Source organism: Drosophila nasuta, chromosome 2L (assembly GCF_023558535.2).
Source record: "Drosophila nasuta strain 15112-1781.00 chromosome 2L, ASM2355853v1, whole genome shotgun sequence".
NCBI classification, from domain to species: Eukaryota; Metazoa; Arthropoda; class Insecta; order Diptera; family Drosophilidae; genus Drosophila; species Drosophila nasuta.
The window spans coordinates 23647555-23669088 of NC_083455.1; the positions used below are offsets into that span (position 1 = coordinate 23647555).

At 39.3% G+C, this 21534-nt stretch overlaps 6 protein-coding genes across 8 annotated transcripts; 3 read left to right on the forward strand and 3 right to left on the reverse strand.

The window, feature by feature from the left end:
• The first annotated feature begins 1057 nt into the window (after nucleotides 1-1057).
• LOC132792976 (adhesive plaque matrix protein) lies at nucleotides 1058-3303 on the forward strand. The gene is made up of 2 exons (XM_060802526.1): nucleotides 1058-1186; nucleotides 1826-3303. Exon 2 carries the CDS (start codon nucleotides 1826-1828, stop codon nucleotides 3182-3184), a length of 1359 nt encoding a protein of 452 aa, XP_060658509.1. The 5' UTR covers nucleotides 1058-1186; the 3' UTR covers nucleotides 3185-3303.
• A 4436-nt stretch (nucleotides 3304-7739) lies between these two features.
• Nucleotides 7740-8688, forward strand: LOC132797818 (larval cuticle protein A2B). The gene is made up of 2 exons (XM_060809593.1): nucleotides 7740-7835; nucleotides 7898-8688. Exons 1-2 carry the CDS (start codon nucleotides 7827-7829, stop codon nucleotides 8336-8338), a joined length of 450 nt encoding a protein of 149 aa, XP_060665576.1. The 5' UTR covers nucleotides 7740-7826; the 3' UTR covers nucleotides 8339-8688.
• Nucleotides 8689-10037: 1349 nt separating this feature from the next.
• On the reverse strand, nucleotides 10038-10579 carry LOC132798433 (cuticle protein 8). The gene is made up of 2 exons (XM_060810287.1): nucleotides 10487-10579; nucleotides 10038-10422 (listed from the first exon to the last, which is right to left on the reverse strand). The coding sequence occupies exons 1-2, from the start codon at nucleotides 10496-10498 to the stop codon at nucleotides 10117-10119; spliced, it is 318 nt and encodes a 105-aa protein (XP_060666270.1). The 5' UTR covers nucleotides 10499-10579; the 3' UTR covers nucleotides 10038-10116.
• A 419-nt stretch (nucleotides 10580-10998) lies between these two features.
• Nucleotides 10999-17880, reverse strand: LOC132789281 (serine/threonine-protein kinase dyf-5). Of its 3 annotated transcripts, XM_060797197.1 has the most exons (8): nucleotides 17773-17880; nucleotides 15214-15421; nucleotides 14986-15153; nucleotides 14582-14920; nucleotides 13485-14524; nucleotides 12771-13058; nucleotides 12507-12560; nucleotides 10999-11821 (listed from the first exon to the last, which is right to left on the reverse strand). In XM_060797197.1, exons 2-8 carry the CDS (start codon nucleotides 15367-15369, stop codon nucleotides 11686-11688), a joined length of 2181 nt encoding a protein of 726 aa, XP_060653180.1. In that variant the 5' UTR covers nucleotides 15370-15421; nucleotides 17773-17880; the 3' UTR covers nucleotides 10999-11685. The 3 variants fall into 3 exon arrangements, with proteins under 3 accessions (XP_060653180.1, XP_060653195.1, XP_060653186.1); XM_060797203.1 differs by lacking the exon at nucleotides 12507-12560 and having other exon boundaries at nucleotides 11000-11821; XM_060797212.1 differs by lacking the exons at nucleotides 12507-12560; nucleotides 12771-13058.
• LOC132789295 (dynein regulatory complex subunit 3) lies at nucleotides 17855-20231 on the forward strand. Its single transcript, XM_060797224.1, has 6 exons — nucleotides 17855-18068; nucleotides 18515-18798; nucleotides 18853-19031; nucleotides 19089-19650; nucleotides 19715-20049; nucleotides 20108-20231. Exons 1-6 carry the CDS (start codon nucleotides 17855-17857, stop codon nucleotides 20229-20231), a joined length of 1698 nt encoding a protein of 565 aa, XP_060653207.1.
• LOC132789329 (enoyl-CoA delta isomerase 1, mitochondrial-like) lies at nucleotides 20219-21517 on the reverse strand. Its single transcript, XM_060797268.1, has 4 exons — nucleotides 21409-21517; nucleotides 21048-21338; nucleotides 20846-20992; nucleotides 20219-20787 (listed from the first exon to the last, which is right to left on the reverse strand). Exons 2-4 carry the CDS (start codon nucleotides 21285-21287, stop codon nucleotides 20320-20322), a joined length of 855 nt encoding a protein of 284 aa, XP_060653251.1. The 5' UTR covers nucleotides 21288-21338; nucleotides 21409-21517; the 3' UTR covers nucleotides 20219-20319.
• Between the last annotated feature and the right edge of the window lie 17 nt (nucleotides 21518-21534).

Consider the following 21534-nt stretch of genomic DNA (forward strand, 5'->3'; position numbering starts at 1 on the left):
AATTATTATATATCAATAGATAATAATAGCATAAGACTTAAAGAATTGTAAAACCTTTAATCTTATACACGATCCTTACAGGATTAAAGCTTATTCAATAAATGACCTTATTTTTTCAATTTGTTTTCAGAAATTTTATATTATGTTATATTTATATTCAAAATTTTAAATTAAAAATTAAAAAAAAAAATATTTTATTTCAACTTAAATTTTTTTTATATTTTAATTTATGATCTTGAACTTGAACTAGACTGCCTCCAGACAGCTATAATAATATTTCTCTTTTTAATTATTGTTTTTTTTATTATTTATTAGGGACGCAGCTGGCCAAGTCTGCTGAGATGAGAGAGAGTCACCATGGAACGTGTGCAGACCCACGAAAATGTTTCCCAATTGATAAGTTAATCGACGGATTGATAAGTGGGTATACAAAGTAAACAAAGTAAAAACTAAGAAGACAGCCGGCAGACAGATGCAGACTCTGAGACTTATTTGAGAAGAACCAGAAATTATAAATCCAGTGGGTACTCAACGCTGAAACTTCAGACACAAAAAAATTGTCAATGCGTGCAGAGCTAGAAAATGAAACATGAATTTGGAACTAGAAGTGGAAGGGGAACTAGAAGTGGAAATGGAAATGGAACGCGAGCTGGAAGCTGGAAGAAGTGATGAGCTTAAGCATATCTTTGTCTCGCTCTCACCGCCCACAGTTCGTTATCAGCTGTTGTGAGAAGAAATGCATGAAATTCTTTTCTTTTACGGAAGTAGCACGACAATAATTGCGATTGTCTTGATGAGTTGCTTATGTTGATGTGTTTGTGTGTTTGTGTGTGCTCACAACTGATATTGGTGCAACAGTTGAGCGTTGGCGTCTCTCTCTCCCTCCCCTTCCCTTCCCTAACCCCTTTGGCAGCCCCACAAAGCTAGTTCGAGTATTTGGAACGTGATGAGGGCAACGCTTCCGCGACCCATTTGTAATATTTTTGCAAATAGCTCGCAGCTAGCAAAACGTATTTAAGAGCTATTCAGCAAATTGCATTAAAGAAGTTGCACGCGACCAACAAGACGACCAGACCCACAGTCCAACAGCCCAAAAGCCAAATAGCAACAACACAACAACAACCACAAGCAGCAGAGCAAAGCAACCATCACACAATCCATACAACGAACGAAATACTGCTGAAAGGTAAAACAATACGATACACTTGCAATACACAGTCCAAATACCCTTTTGCATATTTAAATATCTTATATCAATCAATAATATTGAGAGCTAATTGATCTTTAGGATTTTAAAATGGTCCTATTCAGCTTTGATTTCAGGTTATTATCAGAAAATTTAGTAATTTAAATTTCTGTACATTTTTATTGAAATGTATTAGATAAACCACTCAAAATTTAAAGAAATATATCAAAGTATTCGCTTTTAATTAGTTATCCTACATATATATATATAGAAGATTTAACGGTAAATTTTTAATCGAATCTTACTACATAGGAAGTCTTCAGCAAGTTAATCGATTTCAATTCAGGAGCTTTATATAGTGTCTAAATATATTATATCCTAAAAATGTAATTGGTTTTCCCTTATCAAATCCTATTTAGCAGCAAACGATTGAAGAAACTTTCGAAATTTCCCATTTCCTCTGTACACCTTAAGACCTTCCTCAAGCTGTCACATAGCTAGGCAAAAAAGTAGTATACCCTTTTTGCCAGGGTATAACAAAATTCAGCCAAAGTAGAAGCGACACTAATCGATGGGTTGTTCGAATTGGGAATTGAGCACATTGACCCGTATTTCATAATTGCTTTTGTATTATTTCAGATGATTGTGCGGAACACTTTGAGATTCGCGCTGTTGGCCTTGTGCCTTGCTAGTTTAAGTCGCGCCCACTTCCCAGAGTACTGTGCAGAGTGTGAACAGGAGATCTGGGAGCAGGTACCATGCAGTGAGATTAGCACCTCAACCAGTGCACCGCCCACCACAAATGTGCCACCCACGCGTCCCAGCACAACAAGCAGCACCACAACAGAGTTGCCCATCATCACCACTGAGCGACCAACTCCACCCACAACGACCACAACGGAGGAACCCGTGACCTCCACTCCTTACCTCAGCACACTGCCCTACTACAGCACACCTGCTCCGGCTTATCCCACCAATCCTTCGACCTACAAGAAGTGCTACTGCGAATGCAAGCTGGGTTGCAAGGAATTCTGTCGCAAGGTCTCTGTGGCCAGTCCCAAACAGCAGATCTCGCAGATTACCTCAACGGGTGACTATGCGCCAGGTGGTCAAGTGGAGTACACGCACTCGCATCACAGGAAATACTATCCCAAGTATGCGGCACCCTCCAGACCAAGACCCTACAAACCATACCCATTGGTCTACAATGAGGCAGCTGCTTCAGCGCCAGCTGTGAACAACATCAATGCACCCAACTACACGCTGGAGGAGCTGGCACATCTGCTGAGCACAGCCTACGGCACCAAGAAGGGTTATCCGGCGAGCAATGCACCATCGCAGGAGCAGGTCTACTACTCACCCTCCCCACCGAAGTATAAACCCGAGTATAAACCCGAGTATAAACCCGAATATAAACCGGAGTACAAACCTGAATACAAACCCGAGTACAAACCCGAATATAAACCTGAGTATAAACCCGAGTATAAACCCGAATACAAACCCGAATACAAACCGGAGTATAAACCCGAATACAAACCCGAGTACAAACCCGAATATAAACCCGAATACAAACCTGAATACAAACCGGAGTACAAACCCTTGATCAACAAAGTCATCGCTGTAGCCGGTCCCAAAATTAGAACCGCCGCCTCAGCCGTTGTCTCTGGTGCTCGTGCTATTGCCAAGGCCAAGACGCCCTACAAGGAGGTGGTAGCTACCTCAGCGCCCGTCTACGACAGCACCACATCGTATCCCATTGCACCGCCAGAACCCGAGCCCAAGCCGTATGCGGCACCAGAACCCGAACCAGTTGCAGTGTCCCAAACCGAGGCGTATCCCGCACAGACTGAAGCGTATCCTGACAAATCCTCATACGAGGCACCCGAATCGAATGCCATCAAGTCGGGTTCGCCGCCATCTTCCTCCTTCGATCTGGCCATCGACAACTATCTGAAGGACTTTGGCTATGGCAACCAGGTGCGAGACTTGGACTACTAAAGAGGGATTACCAAACATGGAAAGGCCTTCAGTTGTTACTAGTTGTTATTAGGTTTAGAACTAACTACTATGACTTGAGTTGTAGCTAAGTTGGTGTACAATAAAATATATACGCAAATATATACCTATATGTGTGTGAAGAACTTAAGTTCTTGATTAAGACACAGCTTTGTGCTGGTGGTAATACTTTTTAATTATTGTGATAGGTTTCTTTAAAGTTAAGAAAACTTCTGCTTACAATGAAAATAGTCTTTTAGATTGAACGTGAACACTTCAATTTCGTCAGACACTTAAACTTCTGAACTGGTTCAAAATTGGGAACTAGTTTATCTTATAAGGTTTTCTGTACTACTGATAATAATATTAATGTTGAAGAGTTTATTACAAAGGGCAAATTATAAATATTGTTTGGCATAAGTTTTGTTTGTACCAAGTTCTGATTCCAAAAAGAGAACTAGTTCATCTTGTCAACTGCTCTCCACGTACTATTGATATAAATTTGAATAATGTAGCTTATTTTAAGGGAACCAGATTATCACATTGAAATAATATTCTTCGGCAAAAGTTTTCCTAGTACCAAGTTCAGATTCCAAAAAGAGAACTAGTTCATTTTTTTTTTGGTTTGTCAAATGTTCTCTGTGCCAACATCTGATTCCAAAAAAGAAGACTAGCTCATCTTGTCAACTATTTTCCATTGATATCAATATTAATAATGAATAGTTGTAGCTTCTTTTACGGAAAGCAGATTATCACATTGAAAAGATGAAAATGAAATATTGTTTGGCAAAAGTTTTCTTGGTTAATTTTAAGTTAAGGCAAATACAATAAATTATAAATAGATTTCAAATAGAGAACTAGTTCACAAAGCGAACTCTTTCGTATTTAACACTAAGTGTTGCGCATACGCCTAGTTATCCAGTTGTGTTAAACTACTTTCGCCCCGATAAATCAATTCACTACAGAGGAAATAGCTCGATCGTCTGACCTCTAGTTAGTCTCTTTGACACACTGAATTGAGTTGAGCTACAGGTTACAAGTACTTTGCTACAAAGTAACAGCTTAATGCCAAATAACTGCCACAACAAAGTACGAAGCATGCAGAGTGGACACTTCAAGAGTATAAGTGTGTGTGCAAGTATGTGTGTGTGTATGTAAGTGTGTGCGAGTGTATGTGTATTGGTATCGAGCAATCTACAAGAGTGTACATGTCGCTAAGTAGACACAACTTATTATTTATGGAGTCTGCCGAAATTTATATGCGAGAGCTCGAAATTGAACCCAAAGTCGAGCTCTCGAGTCCGAGTCTCTAGTATTGTATGTTGTTGATTGGGTTGGGCGACAACCAACGACAGCGGGCGTGCCGCGGCTGCTTGCAACTGCCAACTGCAAACTGGCAACAGGCAACTCACAACAGCATCGAAGCAGTCGCTGCAAAGTGCGTGGACAACTCGACGAGACGACAACGACGTCGTCGACGACGCCAAATGCAATCGTAGTCTTGTTCTAAATGAATGTGGCGCAAGATACGCAAACGCAACGGGGTCCGCTTATTACTTCATATCGAATTTACCTACGTGCCGCGATTTTGGGGACTGACTTTTCACTTGCCACACAGACAGAAAAAGGGGCATAGAAAATAGAATTTAGTTTAAAAATATTGTAAGCAATAAACAAAATATTTTATTTTTATTTTATAAGTGTATCGCATAATAAATATAATAAATAACTATAATTATAGAAAAAGTAATATAATACGTATAAATATAATAATAAATGTTTTTTTTTATTGAACTATATTGAATATTTCCTAGTAAAGCATTTGAAATTCATACATCATTTGAAAAATACTTCAACATGGTTGAATAAATGACGAAACTAACCAACTTTAATATTCATTGCGTAAATAACTTGTTTAAAAAAAGGAAAGTGCATTATATAATATTATGTTTTTCTAAGAATAAAGTTCACCTCTATAAAAATAAAAGACTAAAAAGAAGTTGCAAAATATAGCGAAGCAAAGCAAACAAAATTTAAAGAATGTTTCTTTTTAAGTTAATATTTTTGCTATAATTTTTTATTGAAGTATATTGAATTCTTCCTAGTAAAGCAATCCAAATGCATACTTCAATTTAAGTATATTAATTTAAAGTGATAAAATAATTGATGAAACTAACACACTTTCATATATAATGCTTAAATTCATTACTCAAAAATATGCAAAATGCATTTTATTTTCTTTTACTAAGAAGAATCTTGAACACTTTTATAAAAATCTAAGGTCTACAAAATAAGATACGAAATATATCAAATAAAATGTTTAGGTTAACTGCTAAGAAATACTTTTTCTTTTCAGTTTATATCATATTTTTGTTAATAATCGGACATCATCCTTCGAATGCATTTGATTTTTCTTAGTGTACTTTGCCACTTGCCAACATTTTGTCTTAGCCGTTTGTCAGACTGCTCGGTTGTCGCATTGATTTCTGCGCCAAGTGCGAGCAGCGAAAGGTGCGTGTATTGAGTTGTATGTGTGTGTGTGTGGTCTGTGTTGTGTGTGACGTGTGGGCAGCACACGCACAACACTTCATCCCTCTGGGGCCACGCCTGGTGAACTGGTCACCAATATGGGACTGCGCCTTGTGGGGCACGCGGACGGATGTTGCAACTTGCAACTTGCAACGCAATGCGCCTAATTAATTAAGTGGAAAAACAGCCAAAGCTCGTCGAATCGTTGAATCGTTGAATCGTCGAAGGCTGTCTGAATGTCAATGTGCAATTTGTTTGCGCACTTGCTAAAACTCCAAGAGATCGAGATGTCGAAAATCCAACCGAAACTTATGGCCACAATTGACAAATTCGGTCAAATTTAGCATCACATTATTTTAATTATTATTACTGCAGTGCGACTAATTGGTTAAAAGGTGTATAAAGAATTTATATTTATACTTAACTGCTACGACTTAATTGTTAAGAATATTTCAAAAATAGTTGAAAATGCAATAATGTTGGTACAATCTCATATTTAAATTTAATATATTTTCTCATAGATACTTTGCCTGTTAAATATAAAAATATTACCAAGTTTTTACTAAATATTGTTTCTATATTTCAATATTCCGAAATTGGGAAATTTATTTTTGTAATAAAACCAAAATAAATCCGTATTTCAATTTAATATATTTTATCATAAATAGTTTGTTTTTCAAATATGAAAATCTTGCCAAGTTCTTACTAAATGTGGAATTATAGAATTATTATTATAGAATTTTCATAAGTTGAGCAAACCTCTTTAAGCCATTAATAATAGCCCAGGGTATTTTATTTTTATTATATGAAATATAATACTTCAACTAGTTTTCAGGTTTTGATCCAATTCCTTAATGTGTTTTGCAATTATTTGTCAAATAAACAAATTTTATAAATTAGAAAGATCAATCGAATCAATCGACTTTATAAATGAGCAAATAATTTTGTAATTATTTCTTGACAGTTTTTTGTTAATTGCAGTAAATTAATAAAATCAAATTGAGAAGACTAAGTGGTGTAATAAATAAATAAAATAAAATTGCACATACTTTTAGACAAGTAGCAAAATAAATTAAATAATTGCGGTTACAATATGTCAAGTCAGATAAGACTAAAATTGATTGCTGAACAGCAAATTTATTTATTTATTTGGCTAATCGATCAGTTTAATCAATAAGTTAATTTGATTTTCCAGCAGCAAATTCGTAATGAAATAAATTACTAAAATTAGAGTCGATGAATGATTAGCTACTGTTATTATTTGTTTATTTATTGGGCTAAATAAATCAGTTTAATCATTAAATAAATTTGTTTTTAGTTAATTAATTTGTTACTTAGTTTTTAATGAAATAAATTACTAAAATTAGAATCGCTGATTGATTAGCTGTAGTTATTATTTGTCACTTCAATAAGTCTAATAAATAATTGAAATTAATGAGTTGGACTGTAAAGCAAAAGTAAATAATAATTTAGCATAATATTCTTATTTAAAAAATAGACAATTTATGACAAAATACTTTTGATATTCGTAATACGAATTTCGTATTTTGTCACAACTTTCACTTGCTCGAAGTTCACTCGATCAAGTTCATTGCGTGAATGGAATGTGTGGAGGTGAAAGAAGTAATACTTATGTTATCTGCTCTTTGAATACTCGAAACACTCATGAATAGTTGTTTGAGTGTAATAAGCTTATCCCTTGACTGATTGATGCTTAGGACAAAAGTCCAGTAGTTCGAGTTTGTGCAAAAAAAAAAAGTGGAGCAAAGTGAAATCAAGTTTGTTTTTTGACAATTTATTTGGTGTTTTGTTGGGTGGTAATAAAATTATTGGCAATCAATGCCGACAAGACAAAAAGTAACTGTTTTACATTAGCTGCATTCCGGTTCGAGTTTGAGTTCGATTCGGTTTTTGGCTTCAGTTTCGGTCAGTTTCGGGTTGGACTAATCCACACACAAACTTAGAGATCGAGATGGAGGTGGGGCATTCGCTTGGACACTTTTGGCGAGTATAAAAGTTGCGTGCCGCAGAATTGGAGACATAGTTCAATCGAGCCAAGCGATCAAGTCAAGTCCTCCACTTCATCCACTCCAAAACAAACCACAACACTCCAAAAATGTTCTCTGTAAGTTATTAGTTGATTCTACGAATATTCCACTCTGATCCTTTTAAAACTCTCGACTTTAGCTCGTGTCAATCTTTGTGCTGGGCGTTGCTGCTGCCGCTGCCATTGAACTGCCATTGGGTTCCATCTATCATGCTCCCGCCGTGGCCATTGCGAAGCCCCTCCTCAAGACCGTCGAGGTGGAGGCGCCAGCTCACTACGATTTCAGCTACTCGGTGCACGACGATCACACCGGCGACATCAAGAGCCAGACGGAGTCACGCAAGGGCGATCAGGTTCAGGGTCAGTACACTCTGATCGATGCCGATGGCTATCAACGCATTGTGGATTACACCTCGGATGCCCACAACGGTTTCAATGCTGTTGTGCGCCGTGAACCTCTGGGCCACAAGGTGATCAAGGCTGCACCCATTGCCAAGCTGGTTGCTCCCATTCCCATTGCCTATGCGCAGCCCAAGCTTCTCGCTGCTCCCGCCAAGCTGCCACTCAGCCTCTATCACTAAGGAATCGAAACTAAGGAATCGAACCTCGAAGGGGCGAGAAAGAGAGAGAATCCAAACACTGATTTCATCCATTGCATTGACGACCCATCTCTGAACTGAACTGCTCACACTCAACTCAACTCAACGTAGAACTTTTTTTTTTTTTATTACATACTTTCCAAGGATCACTTTTCTGTACTCACTCCTCATGCTATCTTTTCTCCAACCAAACAAAACACATCAATCCCTCTTTGCCAAGACTCTTTGCACCCGATCTTCATATACATATGCATGCATATATTAGTCGGCGTGTCTCCTATGTATTATACTATATTACGATTATGTGTAAAAGGAAAGCAATAAATGCATTTTTATAAAACAATCATTGTATTAATTATTTAACAAAACGAACATCCCAGAACAACTTCAAGTACGATTTGGATAAGTTTTGATAGTCTTCACACAAAAGTTACGTTTGACAGCTTCGCATGCCCGCAATTTTAATTGCATAAAGTTTGTATGGCTGTCGCTCGATTCTGATCAACAAATGCCACGTGGAGCAACTGAAATACCAGGCAAACATAATAGAGTAGCAAGTGGATTTCTCTAAAAATGAAGCTCTTAAAAGGCTCTTCAAAAACACTCCGCCGTTTTTTTGTTCACAAAATATTGCTAGTATAATAATATAGTATACAATATTTGACACTGACCCGAAAGGATCAGATAGGATATGACCGAGATATACGCAATTTTCTGTTTATGAAAAAGTCCTTGCAACTTGGCTGTTTACAGGATATTCGTCCTTTTTAGTATGGCAATGGGTTTGTATTTATTAGAGCTATCCCTTTGCCAAAGGACATCCCGATCGTCCTACTAATGGCCGAGATACAGTGGATTTTTGAAAATTTTGGCCATTTTTCTATACTTACCCCTTGAAAAAATTTCAAGTGCATTTTTGGTATTATCTAGCAATATATTTAATATATTGAAGAGCATATAAAATATTTCACAGTGACTTTCTGCACTTCTGCTTGCTGCTGGTTTCTGTTCGCCTGGTATTTGAGTTGCTCAACGTGGTATTTTTCCAGCTGTATTTTTTTAGCTGCAATAAAACAACCGAGTATTAACAGATGCCCTTAACAGAGGCTATTAACAGAGAGCTTTAACAGCTTAAATTTTGTATGACTGTCGCTTAGTTTCTGATTCTGTTCGCCTGATACTCAGCACATTTCACATGGGCCAAATTGACTTTTCGGCAGCGACAATTTTAACAGGACCGCTTAACAGCAGTCCCTAACATACTGAATACTTACCTTACTTACCTTTTCAAGAATATAACTGATCCATTTTATTATTTTTTTAAATACGAATATTTATTATTGGCCTAATTTTCAGTCCCGAAAACTGACATATTAGCTGATTAAATACCAGGCGAACATAAATCAGCAGCAAGCAGAAGTGCAGAAAGTCACTAACAGCGAAAGGTTTTGGATGCCCTCAGAAGCGTTCTCTCTCTCTCTCTCTCTTTCCGCTCTTAGGATCCACTACAATAGGTCACGACCTGACAAACTGACCAATGGCAGCGAAGCATATTTGACTACATTTTTAGAGAAATCCACTTGCTACTCTATTATGTTCGCCTGGTATTTCAGTCGCTCCACGTGGCATTTTCCCCGTGATACTTGCTGAACAGCATTAAAACAGCCGAATATTAATTGAACAGCCTTTTAATAATAATATGCAAATATAGCATTATTAATTCTCTTTTGTTTTTTCTTTACTTTTTCAAAGTATCCTTTTTAATGACGTGTGATGATCGAGATGGGTTCACGACGCACTTGAGCATTGAAGCCAAGCAGCGGATCGGCGCTGTAGTCGACGATGCGACGATGACCATCGGGTTCAACAAGGGAGTAACGACCCGTTACGTATCCGCCCCGTCGGTGCTCGAACTGATCCTTCACATCGCCAGTGTGAGTGTCGTGGACAGCATAATGGAACTCGTACTGAGGAGGACTTGAAATTAGCTCATCAGCATGGCCCAGAATCAAACCGCCCTCGACGAAAGCAGCGCAAAGGATCAGGCTGAAGGACAAGCAAATAGTCTGCAAAGAAGAATGTTAATTAATTACAAAATGAAATAAGGAATGTTATTTTTAATACGCTTACCAAAGTATTCATGATGCTGGCAGTTGAGAGCTTTGCGATCAAAGACGAGATCGAGTGAACTGATGACTAACTGACATGCGAAGCACTCTTTTATACATCGAGCTAGTTTAACTACAATACATACTGCCCTATTGTGGCACTGGGCCAAGTTATTACTTGTCTGCAAAAGCGCGAAACCGAATCTCCAAGATGTGCAATCACTTATGCAACGCTTGCGTCTCGTCTCGTCGCATGATGGGGGAAATGAAATCAAATACCCTATGGCGTATGGTAAGAGTAACCGCTGAGTGATGCAAACAGGTTTACAAACACCGCCTAAGAGTGCCTCCCACTTTCGACTAATTGCAGACTTCCCTTATAATTTAAATTTCTGCACGTTCTAATCTAAATACAATATGCATAACTATTGAAATTCAAATATGTATATCTAATAATATATCTCAGTCTAGAATCTAAATTACTTAAATTAAAATAAATTATAAATATATTACATAAAATATAGTTAAGCGGCAGTAATAAAACTGTCTTATATTCGCAATCATACACAATTTTATTTGGGACTTATCATAACCATTAACATTATACAATTATTCTCTTGTTTTTGGGGTTTTTTCTTTTACAAATTTCCTTTAAATCTTTAGCTTATTTGTATCACAGCATTAAAATTAATGGATTTCATAAACACATCTAATTGAGCTTAGGCCTTACATACTTTTTTTTACATTTACAAGATGATGACTCTATATGATACATTCAGTTCGCAGAAAACATAGAAATTGCGGGGAGTGCGCGCAACGTGGCGTATACGTAACGCGCAAAAGGTTTTCGAGGTTTTCAGGTACGACGACATTAACGATACAAGTAAGTACTTCTCTATTTGCATCCCGTATTCAAAATTTGTTTTCCAACAACGATCCTGACGATGTACATATAATTGAAAGATATATCAGATCAGATGAGAGATTAGCATGAAATGTTGTTGTTTTTGTTCTATTTCTTGTTCATAAATCCGATTAGTGTGTCGTGTGTTAATAATCCTTGAGAATTCCGAATTCCGCAAAAGTGCACCCAATCAATGGTCAATCAATCGAATTGTGGTTGAACTTTGTTATGATGCTGGGTGCTGTTATTACGTATACGAATACGAATACGAATACTCTACTGTACGCTCTAAGAGGGAGTGCGGCCGACTTCTACGCTTACGCTTCTTGATTACCCAAATGCAAGTTACCATTCTCGGCGACCATCCACGCCGTCAGCTTCTCGTCCTCCGTTTTGTTCGTCTCGTCCCAGGGAAACGCGGTGGCCGCCTTCTCCTTTTGCAGCTTTTGAACTCTGAAATCATTCGAAAAGATAATTAGAAAATTGTTTCCAAGAATCTAGGTAAATAAGCTATTCACTAGTCATGCACTAAATACATTGCTATAAATTTAATTAAACTACTCATCTTAGCATCTAAAAATGATTTATCTAACTAAATGCAGTTCTGCACTACACTTTTTTATTGTATATACATATACATATTTGCAAGCCAATGAGCTTCTAACATCAGGCAGAGAGAAAAGGACCGCACAGCATTCAAAATTGCCTACGCATTGACAACAGATAAGCTAGACTGAGGCAGAAGCTCTCGAGTAAATGTGGTGCGCAAGGTCACTAATACATGCGCAAATTGCTAAGCGGACGTTTGCAGAGTCTAACACTCACAGCCAGTTGATGGTGGGCAAATTAGAGAGGGAAAGAATGATGCTGAAGTAGCAAGTATTAAAATGGGAAAGAGTGCTACAATTGTAGACTGACCTCCATGTTGAATCTGCAGAGCAGGCAGACCTGTGGTGCAAGTGCAATGGAATATTCACATGACCACTTCAGCACAATTCAGTACATATTGTTAGGTATTCTATACTACTTGATTAAAGTGAGCGTGCGGAGTATTAGAGTAATGAATACAACAACTACTAATGCATATGATAGCTACGTGAATATACGATTTTTTTACACTGTGATGACAGATGTTTACCTTATGGGCCAAAAGCGACAATCGTCTTCGATTGAGGAGTCGTTTTGGTTCTCACTGGGGCACGCACAAAATGACAGTTTTTTTGTTGTTGTAATGAGAAGCAAATAATAAGAGAGACAAAACCAAAAACCAAAAGAAAGAGAGACAAGGATAATAGGATACAATAGACGAGCAAAAAAACGTATACAACACACTCAAAGAAGCACAGTTATGAATGAATTATGAATGTGAAAGTGAGTGCACTCCTCGTTGCCAGATACTCACGTGGAAAGCGAATCGGTGCGGCTGCCATTGTTGACCTCGAGGCTGCTGGGACTGCGTTTCTTGGGCACTGTTCGCTTGAAGTGCTGCTCGTTGAAAAAGTCGCGTCCTCCATTATGCGAAGAGGTTGTGGTCTGTCCACTCTTCGCCTGCTGCGTGGGCGGCACTGTATGTGGATACTTGCTGCCCTCGCTGCCATCCGAGTCCATGGACAAATGTCCGAAGAGATCCTCCAGCAATATGTTTGATTTGGCATTTCGCTGACGCTTCGCCGACGTTTTCAGCTTCGAACTGTGTGACAAATGATGAGGGGGACAACAACAAGGACAATGTGATAGTGTAAAGTACTAACCAAACAAGAAAAATATAGACGAGGGTGCTCGACTATAAAATACTCTTTATTCACAAGCAAGATTGCTAGACCAAGTTTATAAATTGTCAGAAATCATTTAAAATTTGGTAATTATTATTGTGAACTCAATTATTACTCAATTATTACGTTCCGATCTTGATTCTCATAAAATACTAACTATTCGTTTAGTATTTTAGTCAAGAAATTTGGTAACTCTAACTTTTATATGCAAGAATACATAATTGCCGACAGACAGACACACTGACAGGACAACTTTAGAATGCTTGAAAATATTTGTTTCTACCATATGAATAGCGAGTATAATTACAAATTCTACGAACTAATATCTAGTATTATTCACTCACCCAAGAATCAAATCCAGATCATCCACCTTACGCGTTTCCGCTGGTGCCGCCTGCGATCGTGCCGAGAGCCTTAAGGCAGCTCCATTCAGCAGCGAAGTGGAGTCGAAAGGAGGTTGCAATTGCTGATGTGGCTGCTGCTGTCGTACAATTATGCTGGGCGGCGCCTTGGAGAACATGTTGTACACCTTGGCATCGGGCGGTAGTTGGCTGGGACGCGTCTGCACATAGTAACCACCCAGAGGCAACGCCAGGCGTCCGTTGTTCTTGGCATTCTTGTTGGCCGTCTCATAGCTCAGTTGGCTGCCATTCACATAAATGGCGCCACCATTGCGTGTTGAGGTGTTGCTGAAGGACACATTCGGATGCAGTCCAGGTTGTTGTTGTGGCTGTTGCTGAGCCAGAGAAGCGGCAGCTGCTGCGGGCGCTGGAGCAGCAGCTGGCAAACCAAATAGCTGCGAAATGTTGCGATTGAGATAAATATCGTTGATGGATTCCTTGCCCACGCTGGAGTCTGTGGTGGGTGGCATGCCACTCAACTCGTTGCTGGCGAGGAAGCTCAGCTTCGGCTGATACTTCATTGGCATGCTCACATTCTTGTTGACTTGGCCATTGAACAGCGCCTTGCCCTGATTCTTGTTGTTGTTATTCACATTGTTATTGTTATTATTATTGTTGTTGTTGTTGCTCTGGTGTATGAGCTCAGTCACGGCGTGGAGTTTCTCCTGCACCGGAAGCACATTATTTGACACAGTCGGAGGTAGGACAACTCCATTTGAGCTGCCGCCATACTTGGAGCTGAGCTTCACATTCGCCTTGGTGGCCGCCGTGGGCGAGATGCGTTTTAGCGCATGGAAATACGGATACTTGAGACTCTGCTGCGCTGTCGGCCGCTTCTCTGGATCATAGGCCAGCAGATCCTCAAGCAAATCCAACCCGGTTTGGCTGCAGCGACTGACAACGCTGCTCAGCGGCACTTTGATGCAATCGGGATAACGAAAATGTATCATGGCAGCCAGTCGATAACCATCCGGCCAATCACTCTAACAAAAAGTACAGGAGATTACCAAATTATGTTTAAAAGAGTAAGGATTACTTACTTTGCCTGGCGTGCCCAACACAGAACAGATCTTAAACAGTTGATCCACCTCGCTGCTGCCAGGAAAGAGCGGACGAAACGTATACAACTCGGCCATGATGCAACCCATGGCCCAGAGATCGATGGTGCTGCCGTAGTTGGTGGAATGCAACAACACCTCCGGTGCACGATACCAGCGCGTGGAAACATAGTCCGTAAACGGTGGACGCGAACGTATTTCTCTTGCCAAACCAAAGTCGGCAATCTTGATTAGCTCCGGGCCGGAGCACAGCAAATTCTCCGGCTTGAGATCGCGATGAAAGAAGCCGTGACGATGCATAAAAGCCAAGCCCGTCAATACCTGAAAAGTTTGCATAGATTATAATATATTTCTTTAAGCAATTTCGATTTATTCCCTGAACTCACCTGAAAGAGTATGCTCTTGAGCTCCGGTTCTGGCAAATGTGTGTCCCGATCCTTGATCATTTGATACAGATTCTCCTTCATATATTCAAACACAAAATACAGCGTATCGTTCTCTCTGATCACCTCCTTGAGTTTTACAATATTCGGATGCGACAATTTCTTCAGTGACTATTAAAGAAAACATATATTTAACTTGTAATTTATTCAGAGTAAAACTTCTTGACTTGCCTTCACTTCACGCAGGTTCATTGCCTCCTCCCAGGAATAATATTTGCGTTTCATACGCTTGATGGCCACCTTTTCGCCCGTGTCCTTACGCTGTCCCAGCACAACAGTGCCATAGGTTCCATCACCCAGTTGGGTCAGTGTAATGTATCGATTCATGGTACAATCGGCATGCAAACGCTTTTCACATATTTTTTAGTGGAAAATGGAACTGATGAAATAAAGAGAAAGGAAAATTATGAAGGTTATAAATTTGAAAATATAAGTTAGTCAAAAGAGTTCTCAAGAATCATTTAGAATACATAAAACAATTGAAAAATGAAACATACTTAAAATAAATTTATATCTTATTCATTAATCTTAAGAAATTCAGTATGTTAAAGTATATTAACATTTAATTAACTGTCAATAATAATGTTGGTCTATTTCTAAGTAATATTCCTTATGACCCAAAACATTAATTGAAAACATGTAGTTAAAAGTCTATTAGTGGATTGTTTGTGAGCTAGCATTCATCGTCATGCCATAGGGACACACTGTTAAAAGCGCCATTTCAGCAAATGTAAGCACTTAAAATCGAATCAAATCATTGGGCCCTGACCAAGTAACAGTTAATTAACTGAATTGGCTATAGACGGGGGCGTTGTTTAGCTGTCGACACGGGGACAGCTGCGAGACAGAGTCCATATGTTTTGCCGGATGTCACCTATTAGTTATCAATCAATATATTGATTCGGGAACTCCTATGAATCGAAGCTTTAACTATTAAAGAACTTGACCAATATCTATTGTTCATTATTATCTTTGAGAATTCGGAAATATTAGGCCAAGGTATCAAGGTCATTGTTCTGAATTACGACGGGACGAGTAATTGTTTACTGACGGTTGGATAACAATGGGTGTATAATAAATGGATTGTAAATAGAATTAGATATGGTAAACATTCATATTATGAGGTCACTCGGTTTCATTGTATTTCAAAACACGTATTGAGATACACCCTATATAATATGCGCACTTTGTTCACTTTTTCTTATTTTATGGGAGCGTCCAACTTGACCTTTCAAACGTCATATGCAAATTTCAGAACTCTACAGGAAATTCAATAGTTGCAGTTGCACTCTGTACAGGGCGTTGGTCGTGGTTCTGATTATTATATAGTATCTAAAGAAAATGGTTGCAAAAAGTATAACTTAATTTACTTTTTAGCTGAAGTTTGTATAAAAGTTGAAGGATGTATTAATCTGATTAAATTAGTTTAGACATGGGTCATTGCTTAAAGTTTTATCAAATCATTTTAGATTTCGATTTAATATTAATTATTTTTAAACAAGCACAACACTAAAAACAATACTTCTTTTTTAATAATCCCTAACTACAGAATTCAGGTAATAAAAAACAACCTCCAACAACTAAAATATGTAAAAGAGCATTAAACCCTTAACAAAATATTAAAAATAATTATTTGTAAATTAAACATGTTTGCTTAACATGTTTGTTCTAACTAAATTCACCGAAATTTCAGGGTCTAGAAAAACACCCTGTTACTAGGAATTAAATTCGTTGTATAGAAGTGCGACCTCAATCGTAAAGACATCATTAAACACAACAACAATTAGAAGCTACAAACGTGGATTTATGACTGCTACTATTATTATTATTTATTCATCGTCGCAGGTTGAATTAAAAGAAAGTCCTGCTGAAAGCCGCGAGTCCAAACACACATGCGAGTATGTGGAGAAGGTGGGAAGAAGCTAAAGAGGAGGGGTAAGAAAAGATTGGGAATGGGGAGGTAAGGAAGGCAGAAGACTTGAGTCACGAGCTTTGTTTTGGCTTTTTTTTCGAATGTTGTGCCATAGCCTTGAAACACATTTAACGTTTCATTTATTTCTGATTTTATTTCCACACACGCGAACTAATAAAATATATACTATGTATATTTAATGGAATTGTTAAATTGTTTTTCGATTTCGATTTAAGGTGGAACTCAAAATTCGAAGAAGTAACTCCTTGAGTTAGCATACATTTATTTTTTTGAGGGTTCACTTTATCGATTGACTTTATAGTTAACACGGTCTCTGAATCATTTTTGTAAATTGCTAATTGAAAGCATATTTGTCCGTTAAGTTTCTTTTACCTTAAACGTACTTAAAACCGAAGCCGTGTTCTGCGATATTAAATTAATTTTATTATTTGTTTAAATTCAATTAATAAATGTATAAACGAGTTTTGTGTTCAATATCTATTGCGCGAGCTGAAGTCTATTTTAGAAGCAAACATTAACAACTACCAACTCTGCTGGGCCCCGATATCCACAACAACCGCAACCCTAACTAGACCAAGCGCACGCCCCTTCCCCTCTTGGGCCGTTGTCAACAAACACATCGAAGCGTAGAGCAAAGTGTAAGAGAGAGCGAGCGAGAGTGAGAACAACGCACGAAGCTCAGTTTTGCACCTGTTCAAGTCGACGACAGGGTTCAAGTTCTAGCTCGGAGCACGCATTGTAAATTGGGAGAGGCGCCTTCGGTTTTTTGGTTACTAAGCATGTTGTGTTGTGCTTACCACATGTATTCGTTGGTTACCGCGGCAACAACAATTCCCCGGCCCGGCTTTTCCTTCAGCAACAACAACACTTCATTTCGCCATGGATGAAGAGACGAGCAGCACACAAGATGGAAGCCGGGAGCCGAGTCGAGATTTTCTCGAGGAGATCAATTTTCCGGAGCCGGGCATTATTAATCTGCAGATGATCAAGTCCGCGTATCTGGAGGAAGGACAACGTGGCGAAACACGGCGTTTACATCAACTGCAACCTGTGGTGTTGGAACGAATTAAAACACTGCGCCTCGAGTTCAAAAGTGAGTCAAACGAAAGTATAGCGCCATTGATGTTATCCAATTGTTTTATACGTCGATTTAGCACGATAAACAACAAATAATGATATTTCAAATACATTCATTATTAGAAAACTTTTAGAACTTTTTTCAGAAAGAGCTTTCTCCGCGCTATTTTAACTGTCATGGTGTGACCACAATCAGAGCTTAAAAAAAAAACACTGAAATAGGAGTGAGCAAAAATTTGCATATGGTAACACTTCCACAATAACTGCACAATAATTTGCAAAATGCATTAGACAAAAGGCGCGGGTTTTAAAACAGAGAAAAGACACTAGACAATTCAAAGGCACTAGTTAGGCAGTGCTGCAAAGTACTCAAGAATCTACCAGCTATCGATACCTCTATCGATGTTTACAAGCAAAGCTGTCATCGGCGCAAAAGTTTTAAAATGAAATTATTTGTTGCAGATATATTGCGCATAGATCATCTCTGGGTGCTGCCAAATTTAACCAAGCTCTGTCTGAACTGTAACAAAATAGAGGTAATTGAGCACATTGGAATGCTTACCGCGCTCAAGGAACTCAATCTGAGCTTTAATTATATAACGAGAATTGAGAATTTGGAGACGCTCGTTAATCTGGAGGTCCTATCGTTGTTCAGCAATCACATTAAGAAGATCGAAAACTTGGAGACACTCAACAAATTAGTAATTCTCAGCATTGGCAACAATATGATTGACAAATTTGATGGCGTAAGTTGGTTTTAATTTGCATTTTAACTTTGACTGATTGTTAAAGTTTTGCAGATTGAACGTTTGCGTTTTGTGAGCAGCTTAAAGGTTCTGAACCTTGAAGGGAATCCCATTGCCAAGCTGCCTGATTTCCCGTTGTCGCAGTATGTAACTGCTATATTACCGCAACTGAATTACTATGAATATGTTTTCATCAAGGACGAAATGCGGGAAGAGGCACAAAAGCGCTTCTAGTAAGTTATATGCTAAGTTAGATATCTAGGATTTATCTAAAGCAATCTCTTCCGTAGTCGCGAGCTGCGAGAGATCGAAGGCAAGCAGGAAAGGGAGATCCAGGCACGTGAAACCGAGGCACGCGAGCACGCCGAAGCCGAGCGCTTGGCATCGAGTTTCGTGGAGCACCTTGATGGCCATCAATTGTACGAATCCATGTGGCGGGGCGATGAAGATGGACGTGTGCTAATGCTGATTGGTCCACAGGCGCAGGAGCTTGCCGAGGAGTATACCAAGGATGTGCATGAGCTCACCCAGGCCATCTACAAACTGGGCTTGGCACGCTTTAGTGAGCGCGACGAGGAGGTCAAGGATTTCTCGGGCAGCTTGCAGCAGGGACAGCAGCAGCTGCAATCTCTCGGCCAGGAGCAGATCGACGAGTTTCTGCAGTACAGAGACAAATGCTTCGAGGAGGCTACGATTACTTTGCGGCGCTTGGAAACGTGCGAGGAAAACTCCGAAGAACATTTACAACTATGCGAAGCCATGGATAAAATCAACGAGCAATTCGAAGATACGCTGCATGACATGTGGCACAGTCTGATGGCTCAGGAGCTGCATCTGCACGAAGCGGTGGAGGTGAAGTTTACATGAATGGAAATATGTATTTCAAACATTAGCTTACTCTAAATGTGTGCTGCAGGAATCGACGTTGAACTTTGAACGACGCATCTCGCGCTTAATGTCCCGGTTTGTGGAAGAAGCACAGGTCTTTTTCCTGCAGCTACGCGATGTCTGTCAGCACTTCTCTCACAACATGACCGACACTGTCTCCCGCTATCTTTCCAACAAACTTGCGCAACAAGATTTAGAGAGTGTGCCGAAAGAGCTGAGGAGGTGTATCGACGATCGAGATGCTGTGCTTAAGCTGGTCGCTGATATGAAGGCTACGCATGTGGCACGTGTGGAAGAACGTGAAGATCGCATGGTCAGCAGAAGCAAGGAGTTCATCGACAGCTTAATACGCAAACGCAGCACGTGAGTCCAGAGCACATTGCATTATAATTGCATGTAATCCAAGCATTTTGCTTTGCAGGGAGGAAAACGAACGACATCGTGCGAAGATCTTGGAGATTAACTCGTTCATGGAGATGATGACAAAGGCGCTGAGCAATCTCCCCGAGGAAATTCATCAGGAGCTGCTGAATTCGGAAGCGTAATTGAAGTTTATTTATAATAATTGAACTCAATTAATAAATGCACTGCTGGAAATAATATCTTCACAAGAAAAAAAGACGGGATAACCTTTTAGTTGGCTGCTTTTTTGCTCAGATTCTGCAGGTAAACGCCAAGTTGTTCCTGCATCTGTGGATCATTTATGAACGTCATAAAAATGTCCAAATCCTTTTGGCGCTCCTTTTCAAATCGCTGCAAATCGGCAGCTCTGAACTGCAGTTTAGTTAGCGAACGCGCCACAGGATTGACTTTGGCAAATGAGCCAATGAACTGAGCACACTTCTCCAGCGCCTCTTCCTTGCTCTGGGCCACATCATCCACCATGCCCAACTGCACAGCTTCCTCTGTGGTGAACATGTGTCCCTGATTGAGCGCACGCTCCGCAAGACGACGAGGCAGGACATTCAAGTAGTTAAATATGCAAAAGATAGGCACAGTCATGCCTAGCTGGGTTTCATTCAAACCAATCCTAAAATTGGGCAGCATGACGCGATACTCGAGCGATGTAGCCAGCAGGCATCCTCCAGCCGGCGCATGACCCTGTCAAAGGATAAACTTTAAATGGAAATTCTTATTAATATCAAGCTGTAGAGCTCACATTAATGGCAGCCGCAGTGGGAACCTTACTGCCGTAGAGGGCGACCCAAATGTCCTGCAGTGTTGTCCAGAGCAGACGCACTCGCTCCTTGTCGGGCTTGTACATTTCATGTATATCAATTCCTGCCGAGAACACTTTTGAATTCGCCTAGAAATGCAAAAAGTGATGAAACATCTATACATGGTCTATATTTATACCTTACCGATGTTAGTATAAGTCCCGTGCTCTTGTTACTCTCAATTTCCTTAATGGATTGCTGCAGATCTTGCAGCAATTGCAGATTGAGTCCATTTATTGGCGGCCGGTTTAATGATAGTGTTGCAATGCCTGTCTTATCATTAACCTCCACAATGGTCAGCTTGGTAGCCGTAGACATTTGTCTGCTGCTACTGCTAATACTCAAGGCACGGGGCAGCAGACTTAAAACTTTTGATCGCAACATCCTATTTTGTTTCAAAAGTCCAAGTCTTTTAAGTGACCTTTGGATTCAGTGCTATATCAGCGAAAGTATTGATTAATTTTATGCAATGATTATTGTTGATGGACTTTTGTACTCCACGCACTTTTTAAGCACACTTTTGAAGTTCTTCTATACACGCCGAAAGCGTTTATTAAATGGCAAATAAGAAGCGTATTTGTTATGAGAAATGTAAACAATGCCACCAGTTGAGCAGTTATCGATCATAATG